Genomic DNA, 18,665 nt, shown 5'->3' on the forward strand with positions numbered 1-18,665 from the left:
GTGCTGAAGGTAAATCTCATATTATAATCTGAAGTGTGCTGCATATTATATGTCAAGTGCGTTGCGGATATAAATATACAATGGGTCCATTGTCATACAATATCTACAATGTCAAAAATAACAAATGCATGTGCAAAACATCATAAAAATATACTCTAAAAAGATACATATGAATACAATTTCATAAAACAGTTCATTAAAAGATTCAGAAAACCATACAAATGAGTAAAAGAAATAATATCAAGAGGGTTGTATAAAAAGGGTTATACACAACTCAGACACTGGAGTAAAACAATATTAAATATAAGTTCAACCAGAGGATTCTAAAATTCATAAAAACCATTAATCAAAAACCATTCATAAAAACCATTTGAGTTCAAAATCAGCGTTGAGTCCATGTGGCTCCAATGTTTTGATTTCATATGAGTCTCATTTCTGCTTTAGCCAGAAATGTTTCCACCCCTTTTGTCAGCCAATTGCCCTCTACTTTCTTAATTCCCATAATATATTTGATGTCATTAACAGAATTTTGGTATTTTTCTTGAAAGTGCTTCGAGAGCGCATGATTGGTAACGCCCCTCCTAATGTTGCGCAGGTGTTCTACTCACCTTTCCCTAAGTTTTCAGAGGTTTTACCAATATATTATAACCCACAGGTACACTCAATCATATAGTTACTGCTATTGAAGGTCATGAACTCCTGTATTCTGAATGGTTTTTGAGTGGACCCAGAGTCAAATGTTTCTATTTTTGTGGCCTGTTTGGTGTGTGAAGTACACACCAAACACGAGCCACACCTATGAAAACCTCTTGTCTTTATTCTTCCTGTTCTTATTTCTGGTATTGCACTTTTAACGAATCTATTATTTATATTGGGTGCTCTTCTGTAGGTGAATAATGGTTTCTGGGGTATGATTTCCTTAAGTATTGGATCTTGTTGAAGAAGGAACCAATTTTTCTTGATGATATGGTCGATCATTTTGTACTGATTATTGAATGTGGTGATGAACAGTACTTTTGGTCTTTTCTCTTTAAATTTATTATCCTTATATGTTAACAGTTCGTTCTGTGGGATCTCTCCTCTCTCTTTGATGGCATTTTCTATATTGTTACCGTCATATCCTTTAACCAGAAATTTTTGACGTAAGCATTCTGCCTGCTGAATGAAGTCATCTTTTGGGCAGTTCCTACTGTACGTAGATTCTGAATCTGACTTTTAGGAATATTCTTAAGCCATCTAGGATGGTGATGACTTATGTTAATGTAGGAATTACTATCTGTTGGCTTATTGTAGTTCCTTGTGGCTATACCGTAATCTGTTGAATAATAATTAAATCAAAAAAATTTAACTCCTTCTGGTTGATATTAAAAGTTAAGTGTATGTTAAATTTGCTACTGTTAAGACTTTCACAAAATTTATTAAGATCCTCTTCCTCCTCACTCCAGATAAAAAACATGTCGTCTATAAACCTAATCCAAACCGTGATTTTGTGTAAAAATTTATTATCCCAGATCAACAAATCCTCCCACCAGGCCATAAATAAATTAGCGTACACCGATGCGATCATACTACCCATAGCGGTCCCTTTTGTCTGTATGTAGTACTGTCCATTGAATCAAAAGTAGTTTTTAGTGAGAATGAAATTTACAGAATCCTTAATAAAATTTAATTTAGTCTTCGCTCATGATGTGAGGGTTCTTTCTTAAAGCGTACTCTACCGCGTTAATGTCCAATTTGTGCTCTATTATAGTGTATAGGGCAGCGACATCTGCAGTGACCAAGAAACAATGATCAGGTATCGGGGTATTTTTTAGGGTCCTAATCGTATCTATAGTGTCTTTCACATAAGATTTTACTTTTATAACCTCCGGCTGTAGATAAAAATCGATAAAATGTGCCAGATTTGATGTGATGGAGTCAGTGCCAGCAATGATGGGTCTGCCTGGGGGTTTGATGGGGTCCTTGTGGATTTTGGGTAATAACCGGAAGAACTGGGTGATCTTTAATAAGATATCCCCTCTCCTGTTTGGTTATTACACCCATCTCTTCATACTCAGAGATAATGTTAATTAAATTTCTTCTCAATACGTTCTGTCGGGTTGCCCCTTAATATATTATATGTATCCCTATCTTCTAATTGTCTCATTATCTCTTCATTATATTTGTCAGTGTCCATTATAACTGCCGCCCTTGTCTGCTGGCTTGATGGCAATATTATGATTTTTCTCCAGGCAGCCATCAGTCAGTATGTGGCCTGAAGTTGATTGACAGCAAGCCAGGGCAAATTGCTGAGGTCTTGAAAGAGAAGGGTCAACACTGCAAATATTGACTCTTTGCATAAACTTAATGTAATTGTCAATAAAAGCCTTTGACACTTATGAAATGCTTGTAATTTTACTTCAGTGTACCATAGTAACATCTAACAAAAAAAGTCTAAAAACACTGATGCAGCAAACTTTGTGAAAAACAATACTTGTGTCATTCTCAAAACTTTTGGCCATGGCTGCATAGCTCCCAGGACACTAGCATGGTTGAGAACATATCGAAAACTACATTTAGCTCAAAACACTGACTCCTGGCTGGGAAAGCAGATGTAAGTTTTTGCAAGGGTGTTGACTAAACGTTGGTTGTGATATGCCCATCACCTTCCCAGACACTAACTGAAAAGAGACAGTTGCAAAGAAATGCAAAGCAGCTTGTGCAAGCGATATGGCACGTGACCGTGCACTGAATGTATCCAACTGAGTCTTGACAAGGTTATAGAGTATTATTATGTTGGGATGACTTAGGCAGAACATCTGTATAACCTTGCCAGCAGACAATGCATTCAAATTTAACCTACCATGGAAGAACCTAGGCCTCTGCAGTCTCTGGGGTCCCTCAAGAAGCTGCTGAGGTTTCTCTCTTTTCTGGTCCTGGGTCTCTTCAGTCAGGTGGTGATTTGCATACCACAGGAAAACACAGCATTGCACAGCCTTGAGTTGCCATGATTAATACAGCCAGAGTGCCCCTCATGGTTGTGTTCCTTTTCATATGCATGATAATGTGGCTTGAATTGCACATGGTTTATAAGTTAAACAGAGCTGTTGTCAGATGTGTCTATTAATTTGAGGTCGATTCTGAGTTGATTTTCAAATTGGCTGTTATTAAATAAGGGTTTGGTATAAAACTGTATGTCAAAGTACCGATGGTTTGGACAATGTTTTATTTAAGTCTAAAGTCTGTTTTCAGTTTATTTTGAGTCATTTTTGCCTTTAGTAAATACCAGATTTTAAAATTCGACTGGAAATCGACTCTTCGTAAATTTACCCCTAGGACTCTGACCTAAAGATGTGGGGGGCACTTCAGCTGTCTGTACTGTAGTGGGAAGCAAATACTTTTTATTAGAGGTACAGAGAAATGTCAGACTAAACCTAAACAATGTATTTAACATTCATTATTTAGATCTGGAAATGTAAATATTAGGGTTTAGTGGTCTTTTAAAGAATTCATTAACCAAAAGGCGTATAAAACCATTAGTAACATTGCCAACTTCTACGCTCTTAAAATCGAACCCCAGCTTGGACAGAGACTATCCTCACTGATAACCACCTCATCTTGAGAATTACTCCTTTAGACCCTGCCCATATTGCCTAGTGTGTGATATCTCAGTTTTAAGTTAATTTTAAAATAATGGCAGAAACAAAAAAAAAAAAGTATGACAATTGTACAAAAGAGAAGGATTAAATTGGTAAAAATAGCACCTACAGTACATTAGGGGGGAATTTAGTATCATCTAAAATATTTCTGATATTGAGGTATTTTAATTCAGATGGTTATCATGATAAATGTTGCTAAATCCAGGCTTTAATAGAGAAGTTTGCGCTGTACAGTCTACCAACATATTGTAATGAGAATGTGTGTGCACTAAACTGCATACATGTTTTTCAAATGAGGGTTCTTTTTTAATGTATTACTACCGGTAAGTGATATGCAATATTGGTGCTCAATGCTTACACTAAGCTTACAAATGTATTGCTTCTTGTGTGCAATAAAATGAAACAGACATCAATGGAATATTATACAACTGACGCTGACAAACAAAAAACACTATTAAAATAAAAGTGGTGTTTACCTGTACCTTCAATGTCTCCCCTTGCAGGGAGCTGTCACTATCATCATTTTCATCTGGTTTGATTAAGACAGTGTTACTAAGGAAGTGATTTTGTACAGCCATCAAATAACGCAGGCATGGAGAGGCAACCTTAAACACACAAAAATGTTTATAAGATGAGCAAAAGGATCATACCATCCCACCCTGGAAAGCTGCTGAATGTTTTGCAGCAAACTTCTGGAATTACCACATTTTATTAAAACCAAAAATGTATTTTAGCAATTTTAACATTATTAAATAGAAGGCACTACATGCTTGTGGGCAATAAGGGATCATTCGAACATATGTACTGGGAACATGAGTAATACAAAACTAACATATGCTGCAACAATGCATTTTAACGCAATTTACACATGTGCTTTGCACATTTACCAATAGAGCACATTAACCACTTAACTGATGATTTAATTCCCAGGAACCCGCTCAGATATTGTCGATTTTTTTATTATTTCACAAGTAATTTTTTTAACAGTATACTTAAATATTATATATATATATATATATATATATATATATATATACATACACATATATATATATATATGGTATTTTGCAACCCCCATCCCTGCGTGTCCATAGGCCCCCATTATAAAATAACTGCCTACCACCTATAGGCAATAAACCACCCAGGGGTCATAAATCCTAATAATAATACACCCCATACCCCATTAATAGTAAACAAATCTCTTTTCTAAACCAACCCTTCCCCTGTAAAAGACCCTCTCTCTTTGACCCCCTAGCCTCCTCAGTGACCAGAATAATTAGTTTTTTTTATTATTTTACCCCCCTTTCCAGAGTCATATTTCTCTTTATTAGTGTCCTCCCTCACTCCCACTGATGTTAGGTCCCCTCCCTGGTTACCCCCCAGCCCCCATGGGTAAACACCCCCAGGCCCCCATATGCAGAGCACAGCAACGGATGATCAGTCCCCCTGTTGAAGCTGATTAGCCAAAAAGTCCCCTCCTCGCACTGCGAATCCCGTTCACACAGCATGCTGGGGCGTGATTCCGGAATTGATGACGGCGGTCACAGACTGGCGCATCACTTCCAGGTGGTCCTGGGAGTCGGAGTAGATCCGTTCTGCACTTGTGCATCCATTCTGCATCTCCTCTGCAAAATCCAGCGGGATGGCAGCGTAGTCGCATGTGATGCAACGTTGCTAGCTGAAGCACTGCTGGCTGTGGTCGCATCACATGTGACGCTGCCAGTTAAGTGGTTAATGAATGAGATACATGACATGCTGCATTCTAAACTTTCAAATACATAATCACAGTTTTAGAATGCAGACTTGGGAATTCACTTGTGTCTTATTTAATTCACCTTTTATATGTCAGTTAACATATGAAAGTGCAAAATAAAATATGGTGGTGCAAACAAGCCTTAATACAATACCTAGAGGTTCCCAGCAAAAGTTTGTAAATTTTTACTATTCTATTCTGTATATATTACTGTGCCAATTGTAAGACAGCATTAAAAAAAAATAAAGAGTTAATATTCTTTTTGTTACTATTGAGGTATTATTTTACAAAGGATCTACATGTGCATGAGCTTACTGTTGGCAAAATCAGAAAAAGAGTTGAATGTGTGTAATTGATGTGTTGAGTGCCTCAGTGTCCTAGTACATTACATTAGTACACTGCGTTCTAATAAATAATGCCTCAGCCTACAAATTTATTGGCTAGGCCTAAATAGATCTTACAATTATTTTCTGAAAAAAAGCATTAACTATACAAAATCCTAGAGTAAAAAAAAAAATCCAATCTAACAATGTATGTTTAAAGAATGAAAACACATTTAACTAAAATTCAATACATATGGAATAAAAGAAAGAAAACAAAGAAAAATGATTAGCTACAAAAATGAGAGGGCGTTGGTCTTACAGGCACGGTTGATAAGAGTCTTTGGAAGTCATCTTTAGAAACAGTTTGGCACTTGGTGATCAGAACACAAGATTCACGAACAACAATCTTCAAAATATAGTGCAATAGCTCATCATTTAGCCTATGGGGGAAAAAATACATCAGAAAAAAACGGTTGACATTTAATCGCCAACAAGAGAAAAAAAAAAAAAAAGAAGATAAATCATACATTGTGCCAAGCAATGGTCTTAAGTTGGATACACACAGGCCAATTCTGCTGCTTGGGTCCAGAATGGAGCACCAGGATCAATGACAAACTTTGTCACATGCGAGTGGCCAAAATGGATAAGATTCTGCTGTTCGGCACCTACACTGATGATCAGGATCAGTTCCAGCTTGCACTGGGGCTGATCAGTATGGTCAGGTTAGAGATATACAAACAAGCTGACAATAGTCACCTGGACATTTTCTAACACGCACATTAATGAGCTCAACGATTTATTTTGATCACATCATCAGGAACTGCCCTCATGTCACACACTGTAATAGCACAGCAGGATTTATTAACTTTGGCACTATGGCATGAATTGAAACATTTCTAATTATGTAGATTTCACATGTTCTTCATCTATATCTTCGCTTTAATTAAAATAAAACATAAATGAATAATATAGTGTTTTCTAGACAAATCAATGCCAGAGTAATGATATCATGCAAGTGATGATTTCAGCTGGAATGGTTATAATGAGATTTAATAACAGTGCAGTAAATGGAAGTCAGTTATAGGTTCAAATGTGAAAAACACATTGACTATAAAAGTGTAAAAATAAATGCTTTGTAAATGTTGGAAAACTTACCTGGAACATGCCCAGCAAACTCACAGCGACAAAAGGACGTGTAATGCTTTGCCATTTGAGCATTTTTCTAATACCATACATCTGTATATGGTAATATCTGTGTAATGTGGCTTTATCAGTTTTTGAACAATAGGGATAAAAATCTTAATTACACTCTACCTTTTTTAGCAATTTTACCTTCATGTATCATACATGAAATTTCATGGATACTCTGTTAAATCAAAACAAATCCATGTCACTTGTTAGCCTGCCACCATCGCCATGGGGTGATTGGTCACCAAGTGGGTGGTCTGCATTGTGCTGATCTATATCGTCCCTGGCCTAAAAATGGGCCAGTTGGCTCCGATGGAGTTCTGCTTCCTAGGGGCTGGTCCCTCAGTCTGGAACAGTTACCAGACACGTATCCATGTAATAAGCATACAGGAGAAAGTCTCCAGACCTCCCCCTGCTTGAATGTTTCCAAATTACTAGGGTAGAAACAGGAGAACAGGTAGAGACCACACAGGAACAGCATGGGACTCTGGACTGCTGAGGTGAGAGACCTGGGGCCTGTATAGCAGTGCAGGTATCTGGCACATCAGGGGAGCAACAACAAATAAAGACTGGGCGAAATTTTTCCTAGGCATTGCACAGTATAGGAGTTTTTTCCACAGAAAGAATTTAACTCTTTGTGGCACTCCTTGCTAGAGTAATCCCTTGTTACTAGTGGGCAGATGATTATCTTTGTTATCATTATGAGGAGGCAAAAGATTTTAAAAAAAAAATTGTTACCACAGCATCTTGGCTAGGGCCCTGTGGGGTTTTAAGCCAAATGAGTAAAAGTAAAAAAAAATGTTTTCAAAATACTGCATACAAAAAACAACACAACAAAAAAATACACAGGACAACCTACATACAATCCTTTCTCAGTCCTTATGTGATAATGGGTACTGTACAAAGTACTATATGTATTTTGCTTTAGCAAAATCAGCAGACATATTTGCCACCCAGGACTAACTCTCACAATTGAAAAACCCCACAATTTGTTAAAGAAAGCAACCGTTTACAGCATGTATCTGATTTACCTGTAATGTTCATCTTCATCACTTCCAAACCTGTTATTCTGTAACTGTTCAGTCAAGTTGGTCAAAATAACATCTCTGAGTTGGGAAAGTCCACAATTCCTGTCTCCTATCAGATACAGTGACATCAGATGGAATTTGATTATTCTTACCAAGAAGCCATATTGTTGATTACACATTTTAGATGCTTTACTTAAGATAGGACTTCCCCTGGCCTAGATTACTTTGTGCAGTGCAAGCTTTCATGTGAAAAAAAATGTAAAGTCTTTTGCAACTCAAACTATCACACAATCTCCACCTACTGAGTTGCACTTAAGGTCAGTTAAATATAAAACTGATAATGTAAAATAACTAAAGGCAAATAAGGGTTGTATGTATCTTTCTGTTCTGTCTTTTATTTTATTATATATTGTTTTGTATCGCTCTCTGGTTCTTTTATGTAATTTTTGCATTATTTTTGTGATATTTTGTTTTTGTTTTGTATAGTTATGTTTAGTTTATTTTAATCTTATACTTTATATTTTCTATTTCTATTTTATTTTATAAAATTTCTAAATATATATTGTTTTTGCTATGATGATTGTAAACTACTGTCTATTAATGTTTTTCTTATGAATACTGGAAACTAGTACTTCTAATAAAAACTATTTGAGTAAAATAACTAAAGGCAATCTGTATTAATTCATAATTCAGATGAAACGTAACAACTATTTCACCTGGTTTTCTTATTGTCAACTATCTAAGTTCCTGAGTACCTGTTATGATTCTTATCGCCGGTCCGAATATTTGTTAAGACTGAGATCATGTCTCATTCAGAGCTGCTGCGCATGTGCGGTAGTTTCTCTTAGCTAGCTACACACTATACGATTTAAGTACCAAGCAGAGGTTAGATGCAATGCAACGATACATCTTGTGCGCCATACACACTGCACAATCCGGTGTACGAATGCGCAATGTGTCATTACATGCTGCATGTAACTACACCACGTCGTTCATTGCCTCATCCAGTCTGCTGTGCAGAACGACAGATGGGATGATGCAATGAACAACACACTATAAAATGTGTATGATATATGGTTCAGATCCGCGCTGGAGAGATTTATCATACAATATATTGTATAGTGTGTACCCAGCTTTACAGTTTTCAGAAGGTCTAGGGGTAGCTGCAGCTACTCCCAAGGGGCGGTTGTGGAGCTCAGTGTGTGACTCGCTGCTCACAGCTCCAGCAGGTAAGTGGCTGCTGGCTGCAGTGCTCAGTATGCCCACAACAGAAAACTTATCATTGAGTTATTTAAGAATCTTGTGGTTCTTGTAATGCCAGATTTGTCATCCTATTTCATAAGATGCCTGCAAGTGGTGATGATTAGAAGCTGTATTTACTGTGTTCGATAAAAAGGTGTGGAATTAGCTTTTGATTTAAACAATTGATGAGATGGGGTAAATTTAATGATGTTAGATGGACAGCTGTACAAAGAATAATAACCAGGATGACGTGATATTATAAAAGGAGAGTGTGTGGAAAGCTATATAGCATTGCTCTCCACAGCCATTAAAGCTCAGATTCACAACTCCTTTTCAAATGGTATATGCTCTGTATGGTAGATGTTCCTCCAATTGTTATGAAATTTTCTTTTTCCTAAAAACTAAGGGGTATATTTACTAAAGTGAGAGTCTTTAGAAGTGGAGATTTTGCCCATAGCAACCAATCAGATTCTACTTTACATTTAACTAGTACCTTCTAGAAGATAATAGCTAGAATCTGATTGGTTGCTATGGGCAACATCTCCAATTCTAAAGACTCTCACTTTAGTAAATTTACCCCTAAGTGTGTGTAGAAGTGAGGGATTGCTTTGGTCCGGGGAAGGGGGGGAGGCGAGCAGATCAATTTTTCTTGTAGTTATAAAATTTAATGTTGTATTCCACATGATCTTTTGTATTCAAAGATATATTTCATGTTGTTACTTATTTCCACAAACTGTGTAATTCGATGGACTTTACAGTGCATCCGGAAAGTATTCACAACGCTTCATTTTTCCACATTTTGTTATGTTACAGCCTTATTCCAAAATGCAATAAATTCATTTTTGTCCTCAAAATTCTACACACAATACCCCATTGCAGGTAATCATATATTTGCACCCGGCATCTATTATAGAAAAACCAATGCTGTCTGGAATACTCTAATTTGCTAGGTATACTGTCTGTAATTAATATCCCTAAACTCCAGAGTAACTCTAAATTTAATTATATAGTCAGATCCTGTCTCCTAGCTTCATGGGATGCTGTTTTGGCTCTGCTTGTTTGTATTAGAATTTTATGACTTGTATATGGTGAGGGTGTGGGTATTGGGGGTGGGTGTAATCAGTGACTACACGTTATGCTTAACTATATAATTAGTAGGTTACAAGGCTTTAGGCTTGTACAAGGCTGCTAGGTTTCATTTCAAAGTGGGGTTTTTTTTGTAAGTGGGACTACATGTACAGCATAACTTAAAGAGTTAGTCAGAAGTTAAACAGGAGGAAGACAGGAGGACAACATTTTAAAAGAACTCTCAATAACTTGGGAAAAAAAGCAAAGGATCTTCTGAGCTTCCGGAAACCCTGCAACCAGCTTTCATTATAACCTGGACACACCTTTAGCCAACACCCTGCTTCAGCATTGCAAGCAACTACCTCCTTACTGAACATTTAATTCTTGTATGTTTGTGTTTCTTCTCTACACTGTTTAAATCATTCCAATACCACTGTCAATTTAACTTTATACCACTGTAGTATCTACCATTGTTTCACACCTATACCTTTTATTTTTTTTATATAAAATCATACTTTATACTAATTCTCAAGTCTTGCTACTTTAACAGCTCTATACTCCTTTTTTGTTTATAATATACTATTGTAGTTGTGCCTTTACATCTTCCAGCACTGTTCTTCCTTTTATCTGATTTTGACCTTTGACCTGTACTGCTCCCTCACCTCACACTCATTACTACTGACTTTCCACCCCCCCAACTGCCTCATCTGCACGATGTCTTTTCTTCTACTCCTCCCTCACTCAGCTGCTACATTATTTTCTCCTCTACCACCAGTTTTCACCTCTTTTCTCCATCCACAGTCCCCTCTACATTCTCCCCCTCCTTCCCCTCCTCTGTCTCTCTTCATCACATATAAGTCTCCACTGCATCTCCCACAACTCCAGTATTATTCACTTCTCTTCCACCATGGTCCTGCTGCACCACCACTAAACCCTGCACCCGCTCTTTTCTCCAAGTAATCTGTCCTCTTCCACCCCCACACCACACTAAACCTCCACCTGACCCACCAGCTGCTGTCACCCTTCCTCATTCAGAAGCCAGCCACATAACCCCACACTCCTTATCCCTCTTCTCTAAATCAATATCACCTCCACACTACATCAACCCTAATAATCTCATTCTCCTCTCGCCTCTTAACTCTGTCCCTCTCTCCTGTTCCCTCTGGAAAGCAAGTTTTGTCTATAATAATCTGGTATCCGTTCATGAGCACTTCATCTGCAATGCCTTGATTCTCCTTGCCATCACCAAACCCTGTATTTACCCCTCTGACACCACTGCTCCTGCAAAATTCCTCCATCACTTGGCTTCCTGGCTCTTAATCTTCAAATGGGTCCTCAAGATCCAATTCTTCGTCAATGCTTTCCAGCACTCATCCTAACCCACTACTCTATGCTCCTTCCTCACTATCTAGCCCATCTGTGTCACCCCTGTTTGTCTGACCCTCCCCTCAGAATCTAAGCTCTCGCGAGCAGGGCCTTCTTTCCTCACGTGCTTCTTCTTGCCTTACTTTACTTTCATATACAATGGCACCTAAAACTGCTTACTGACACCCTGCTGCTTATTTAGGTGTTATGCAGCATTGTTTATAAATCATGTACTTGTCGTGCATTGTCTGTACTGTTAATAACTGTTGTCTTGTGTGCTCATTTGTTTCTGTACTTTGTAAGGAACTGCGGAAACCTTGTGGCACCATATAAATAAAAGATAATAATAATAATAATAATGACAACGTGTACAAAGTTTTTTTTTAGATTTTTGCAAATTTAATAACAAAAAAACACTAAGAAATCACATGTACATAAGTAGTCACAGCCTTTGCCATGAAGCTCAAAATTGAGCTCAGGTGCAACCTGTTTCCACTGATCATCCTTGAGATGTTCCTACAGCTTAATTGGAGTCTATATAAAGTCCCACACTTGACAGTGCATGTCAGAGCACAAATCAAGCATGAAGTCCAAGGAATTGTCTGTAGACCTCTGAGACAGGATTATCTCGAGAAACAAATCTGGGGAAGGGTACAGAAAAATATCTGCTGCTTTGAAGGTCCCGATGAGCACAGTGGCCTCCATCATCCGTAAATGAAAGAAGTTCGGAGAAGGGCCCTAGTCAGGGAGGTGACCAAGAACCCAATGGTCACTCTGTCAGAGCTACAGCATTCCTCTTTGGAAAGAGGAGAACCTTCCAGAAGGACAACCAGCTCTGCAGCAATCCACCAATCAGGCCTGTATGGTAGAGTGGCCAGACGGAAGCCACTCCTTAGTAAAGAAGCACATGGCAGCCCGCCTGGAGTTTGGCAAAATGCACCTGAAGGACTCTCAGACCATGAGAGACAAAGATTGTACTCTTTGGCGTGAATGCCAGGCGTTATGTTTGGAGGAAACCAGGCACCGCTCATCACCAGGCCAATACCATCCTTATTGTGAAGCATGGTGGTGGCAGCATCATGCTTTGGGGATGTTTTCCAGCGGCAGGAACTGGGAGACTAGTCAGGACAGAGGGAAAGATAATGCAGCAATGTACAGAGATATTCTGGATGAAAACCTGCTCCAGAGTGCTCTTGACCTCAGACTGGGGCGACAGTTCATCTTTCAGCAAAACAACGACCCTAAGCACACAGCCAAGATATCAAAGGAGTGGCTTCAGGACAACTCTGTGAATGTCCTTGAGTGGCCCAGCCAGAGCCCAGACTTTAATCCAATTGAACATCTCTGGAGAGATCTGGAAATGGCTGTGCACCGATGCTTCCCATCCAACCTGATGGAGCTTGAGAGTTCTGCAAAGAGGAATGGGCGAAACTGACCAAAGATAGGTGTGCCAAGCTTGTGGCATCATATTCAAAAAGACTTGAGGGCTGTAATTGCTGACAAAGGTGCATTAACAAAGTATTAAGCAAAGGTTGTGAATACTTATGTACATGTGATTTTAGTTTTTTTGGTTTTTTTTTTTATTAAATTCGCAAAACTCATAAAAAAAAAAAAACTTATTACATGTTGTCATTATGGGGTATTGTGTGTAGAATTCTGAGGACAAAAATGAATTTATTCCATTTTGGAAGAAGGCTGTAACATAACAAAATGTGGAAAAAGTGAAGCATTGTGAATACTTTCCAGATGCACTGTATATTGTTTTATCTGTAGGCTTCTCATTGCTTCAGTAAAAATATTGGGGAAAAAAAAAAAGTGTGTGAGATAAATATTCATATGCCGATAGCGTCATGTTTAGTCTGTCTTTTGTAATGCAAAAGACAAATTTAGATTTTTTTTTTTTGAGCAAATCTAGTGCCATTTATTTTCTCTATGTCCCATTATCATTGAGGGTCTTTCTTAATATATAATGTATTTAATATCTGAAGCACCCTCATGTGCTTTCTCATTTCATCCTTTATCTCTCAGTTGGATACACACATTTAGAAAAAGAACGGTGTATATACAGTCAGGTGCATAAATATTGGAACATTGTCAGAATTTTCATATTTTGGCCTCTATTCACCACCACAATGGCTTTGAAATGAAACAAACAAGATGTGCTTTAACTGCAGACATTCAGATTTGAGGGTAATTACATCCAAATCAGGTGAACGGTGTAGAAATACAACGGTTTCTATATGTGCCTCCCACTTTTTAAGGGGCCAAAAATAATGGGACAAACTAAACAATCCTAAATCTAACTTTCATATTTTTAATACTTTGTTTCAAATCCTTTGCAGGCAATTAAAGCCTGAAGTCTGGAACGCATAGACATCACCAGACGCTGGGTTTCATCCCATGTGATGCTCTGCCAGGCCTCTACTGCAAATGTCTTCAGTTCCTGCTTGTTCTTGGGTCATTTTCCCTTCAGTTTTGTCTTCATCGAGTGAAATGCATGCTCAATCGGATTCAGGTCAGGGGATTGACTTGGCCATTGCATAACATTCCACTTTTTACCCTTAAAAAATCTCTTTGGTTGCTTTTGCAGTATGCTTCGGGTCATTGTCCACCTGCACTGTGAAGCGCCGTCCAATGAGTTCTGAAGCATTTGACTGAATATGAGCATATAATATTACCCAAAACACTTCAGAATTCATTCTGCTGCTTTTGTCAGCAGTCACATCATCAATAAATACAAGGGAACCAGTTCCATTGGCAGCCATACATGCCCACGCCATGACACTACCACCACCATGCTTCACTGATGAGGTGGTATGTTTTGGATCATGAGCAGTTCCTTTCCTTCTCCATACTCTTCTCTTCCCATCACTCTGGTACAAGTTGATCTTTGTCGTTCCAGAACTGTAATGGCTTTTTTAGATGTTGTTTGGCAAACTCTAATCTGGTCTTCCTGTTTTTGAGGCTCACCAATGGTTTACATCTTGTGGTGAACCCTCTATATTCACTCTTGTGAAGTCTTCTCTTGATTGTTGACTTTGACACATATACACCTACCTCCTGGAGAGTGTTCTTGATTTGGCCAACTGTTGGGGTTTTTCTTCACCAGGGAAATAATTCTTTTGTCTTCCACCACAGTTGTTTTCCGTGGTCTTCCGGGTCTTTTGGTGTTGCTGAGCTCTCCGGTGCATTCTTTCTTTTTAAGAATGTTCCAAACAGTTGATTTGGCCACACCTAATGTTTTTGCTATCTCTCTGATGGGTTTGTTTTGATTTCTCAGCCTAATGATGGCTTGCTTCACTGATAGTGACAGCTCTTCGGATCTCATATTGAGAGTCGACAGCAACTGATTCCAAATGCAAATGTCACATCTAGAATCAAATCAAGACCTTTTATCTGCTTAATTGATAATGAAATAATGAGGAAATAGCCCACACCTGTCCATGAAATAGCTTTTGAGTTGATAGTCCCATTACTTTTGGCCCCTTAAAAAGTGGGAGGCACATATAGAAACCGTTGTAATTCCTACACCATTCACCTGATTTGGATGTAATTACCCTCAAATTAAATCTAAAAGTCTGCAGTTAAAGCACATCTTGTTTGTTTCATTTCAAAGCCATTGTAGTGGTGAATAGAGGCCAAAATATGAAAATTCTGTCAATGTCCCAATATTTATGCACCCGACTGTATATCGGTAAAATTCAGCCCCTCTCAATAACCCAGAATAGTATAAGGATTAATCAAGAGGCTCAGTTATTGCTAGCAATCTGGTCAAATCATTACAGCACCAATAGATGAAGAAAATATGTGCGTGCATTGTAAAAGTGTTAATTATATTCATAAAAGGGTCTTTTACTACAATAAGGATACATTTTTCTTTTCCCAAAATCAACAATTTGGAAAACCCCCTTTAAAAATCTGGTGTTTGCCATTTGTAACAATGGTAGAGGCAGTGCTTTAATGCTGTGCTTTTCCAGACAGGAAAGTGTAGTGTTCCTAAAGCACTGACTCATTGTGATATTGGTACACTGTAATGTGAAAAAAATTTCCACTGCTATCACAATAGCACAATTTAGCTAGGTCGTTTCTCCATTTAGCCTTCTTCGGCCTGAACTGAGCGTGTCACATGGGAGGAAAATTTCCTCTCTTTATTTCAAGCAGTAATATACTTATAATGTACATAAAACTACACATTCTCTGACCTTCTCTGCAGCACTAATGGCTAACTTTTCAAAAGAAAGACAGACAACAGATATTAAATTTACGTTAAAACCTTTTTTCAGAAACAAATAGAGAACAATGGAACACTAAAATATACATTGCAGAGACAGGACTTGGACACTTTAAATTGACTGGAAAATCTCAGCTCCCCGCTTTATACCTCAATTGGTTATTATGGCCTTCAGTCTCTTTCTATGAAAGCCCCAAAAGGAAAGAACTCGGGAGCCCAGAATAAGAGGGAAAGAAAAGAAGCACATTCTCCAATGAGAACCATAATCCTAACAAGGAACAGAGGTGAAAAAAAACCCCCAAAAAACCATGAACAATAAACAGCATCAAGATCAAAGCGTAAAAGGTAGGCGTTAAGTGTCCCCCATTGGATTCTGAAAAAGGGATTTAAGTTCAAAACCCATTTTCTCATTAGCCAATGAGTGCAACTGAGCATTGAAGATGTCCCAAAGCTCTAATTAGTGGAGGCTACACTGAAAAGTCAAGGTGCAAAGGTATTAAATATGTAGAATTTTGTGACTTGCACCAAGACAAGGTGTCCGACTGGCACAGCTGTTCTACTGTGGCCCAATGTTGAGATGGATAAGAGGCCCACTCCAATCTAGTGGAATGAGCCCTCACATTTTCCTTGTCAGGAAGTACTGCTATTAATTTGCAAATCGTCTGGCCTACCTCCCTTGTGGAAATCTTGTAAAACAAACGTGTCATCTTTCCTCAGCAAATTCCTAATCTTACAGACTGTTCTCTCTAATGGCCGAACAATGTCCAGAGAGAGAAGAAATACGTTTTCCTCCGAAAACTTAGGAGTAAATTTACTAACAATTGTTTGTGGTCCATTTGAGCTATGTCTGTGATATCCTCCCGATTTGCAAATCGGAGATTTACTAAAGACAAACTCGCATTGAAATTGCACGTGAAACACGACTTTAGTTGGCAATAGACTACATTAGACCTTTGGAACAGACATCATATGATTTACATAGACAAGAATAGAAATCATGGATTTACGAAGAGTCGTGTTGTCAAACACGAATCACACCAAAATCGCAATCAGAATAAAAGAAATAAAAAGACCTGCATGTGAGCAGCGGGTTTATCTGAAGCACTGCACATGTCACTATGATCTGTGCAGGCTTTTTTGAGTTAAAGTGTAAAGAAAGGGTTAATATTTAAAAAAAAAAATTGTGAGGGGTTCCATTTAAAGCATAACCAGCTCCGGACCTTTGAGCCTGGTCTCGGACTGGGAAATCGGGAGGGAGGGGACAGTCGTGGGGGTTCCCCCATTTTCCCAGTAACCAGCACCGGGCTGAACCAGCCGGGGACCTTACATTATAGCAGGGAGATACACAGAGTGGGGTCACACTGCCATAAGGTTACACCAGCCCCAAACTGGCCATCCCAGGGATGGAAATCCTCAGAAAGTCAGTACCACAAAAAATAAAATGGGGTCCCCCATCACCGAGCATCTATCTACCAGCCCAAAGATGAATAGTTTGTAGCCTCGCCATTTTCTATTTTTTACACAATTACCCTGCATCCAACGCCACCAGGGATGCAGGGAAGAGCCCTGAGCGGTTGATCCTCGGGAGGGGGGATTCTATTTTATTTCCGAGGATCCAGCCCTGGCATGACCAGATTAGGGCTGGTTTTACATTACAGCAGGGGAACCCCACGCTGTGTGTCTTCCTGCTATAGAGCAAGCCTCCTGGCTGACTCAGCCTGGTGCTGGTTACTGGAAAAATCGGAGGACACAACTTAGAGGCCTGGGGCTGGGACTTCACAGATAATGATCTGTGGAGTGCTTGAACCCGCTGCCAACTGTTAACAGATTCATAATTCTATTAGGTTGCGAAGTCTATCATAAAGGGGGCAAAACATGGAACAAAATGATGAGCATCACCATAGAATCTAAACAAACAAACATGCTGCTTAGTAAATTTGTGATTTTGAGTCTAAAACGTTCCAGCGATGTCCAGCGATTTCGTTTAGAAGTCAAACACGATTCTTAGTAAATGTATCCCTTACGCTGGTTTTAAGGCTGGAATCTAAATGTCCTATTTCAGATGAACCCAGAAACAAAAAAAGACTGGTTCTAAACAGCGTTGTTTTCATGAAATATGTGGAAATGAACCTACAAGGTAGAATTTCGAATTACAACAATCTTCTAACTGAAGAAATAGGGCTGAGATCTGAACCTTCAAGGAGCAGAGTTTTAAACAGTCATCCACACTGTCCAGCAGGAACAGGACTAATTAGACCAATCAGAAAGAAGAGATAACAAACCCCTTTTTGCTTATCACTAGGAGATGTAAAATATTCCAAACCCTATTGTAATACATAGATGAAACAGACTTCAGAGTCCTGACTTAATAGAGCTGGTCAAAGCGGCATGTTCCACGCTATATCCTCTGTCATGCTTGAAATGTCAGTGGGCCAAAACTGGGCCAGTCTGATGCTAAACAAATCACCCAAACACGCTCCCTTTTTACCTTCTTCAACACCCAACATTGCTATTAGATGAAATAATATGAGATATGGTAAGAACTTACCCTTGTTATCTCTATTTCTACGAAGTCCATAGGGTTCCACAGGATACCTTGGGGGGGGGGGTATAGGTGTGACGTCAGTCGCAGCGCACCAAAGAGTTAAGCTTTCAGCCTCCCAGGATGCACTAGGTCCCCCTCCTATACCACGCCCCCGGGCCAAGGCACCTCAGTTAGTTACCAAGCCATAGGCCGGAGGAGGAGAAGGAAGAGAGAGAACAAAGATCTGGACACATACAAGAATCACATTCTCACCAGAGGGAGACGGAAAACCGGTGACCAGAGCA

The 18,665-nt window shown here is 38.8% G+C and overlaps 1 protein-coding gene across 2 annotated transcripts in view; it reads right to left on the minus strand.

Annotated features, from left to right (window-relative positions):
• The window catches only part of HECTD4 (HECT domain E3 ubiquitin protein ligase 4), a 333,766-nt gene that overhangs the window by 206,662 nt on the left and 108,439 nt on the right, over positions 1-18,665 (minus strand). For both annotated transcript variants that reach the window (XM_088449233.1, XM_088449232.1), the window contains exons 15-17: positions 7,934-8,039; positions 6,034-6,154; positions 4,115-4,243 (exon numbers count right to left, since the gene is read on the minus strand). In XM_088449233.1, coding sequence (XP_088305359.1) covers positions 4,115-4,243; positions 6,034-6,154; positions 7,934-8,039 — 356 coding nt within the window. The remainder of the gene's footprint in view (positions 1-4,114; positions 4,244-6,033; positions 6,155-7,933; positions 8,040-18,665) is intronic.

The sequence above is a fragment of the Taudactylus pleione genome, unplaced genomic scaffold (assembly GCF_031769625.1).
Source record: "Taudactylus pleione unplaced genomic scaffold, aTauple2 ptg000479l, whole genome shotgun sequence".
Lineage (NCBI taxonomy): Eukaryota > Metazoa > Chordata > Amphibia > Anura > Myobatrachidae > Taudactylus > Taudactylus pleione.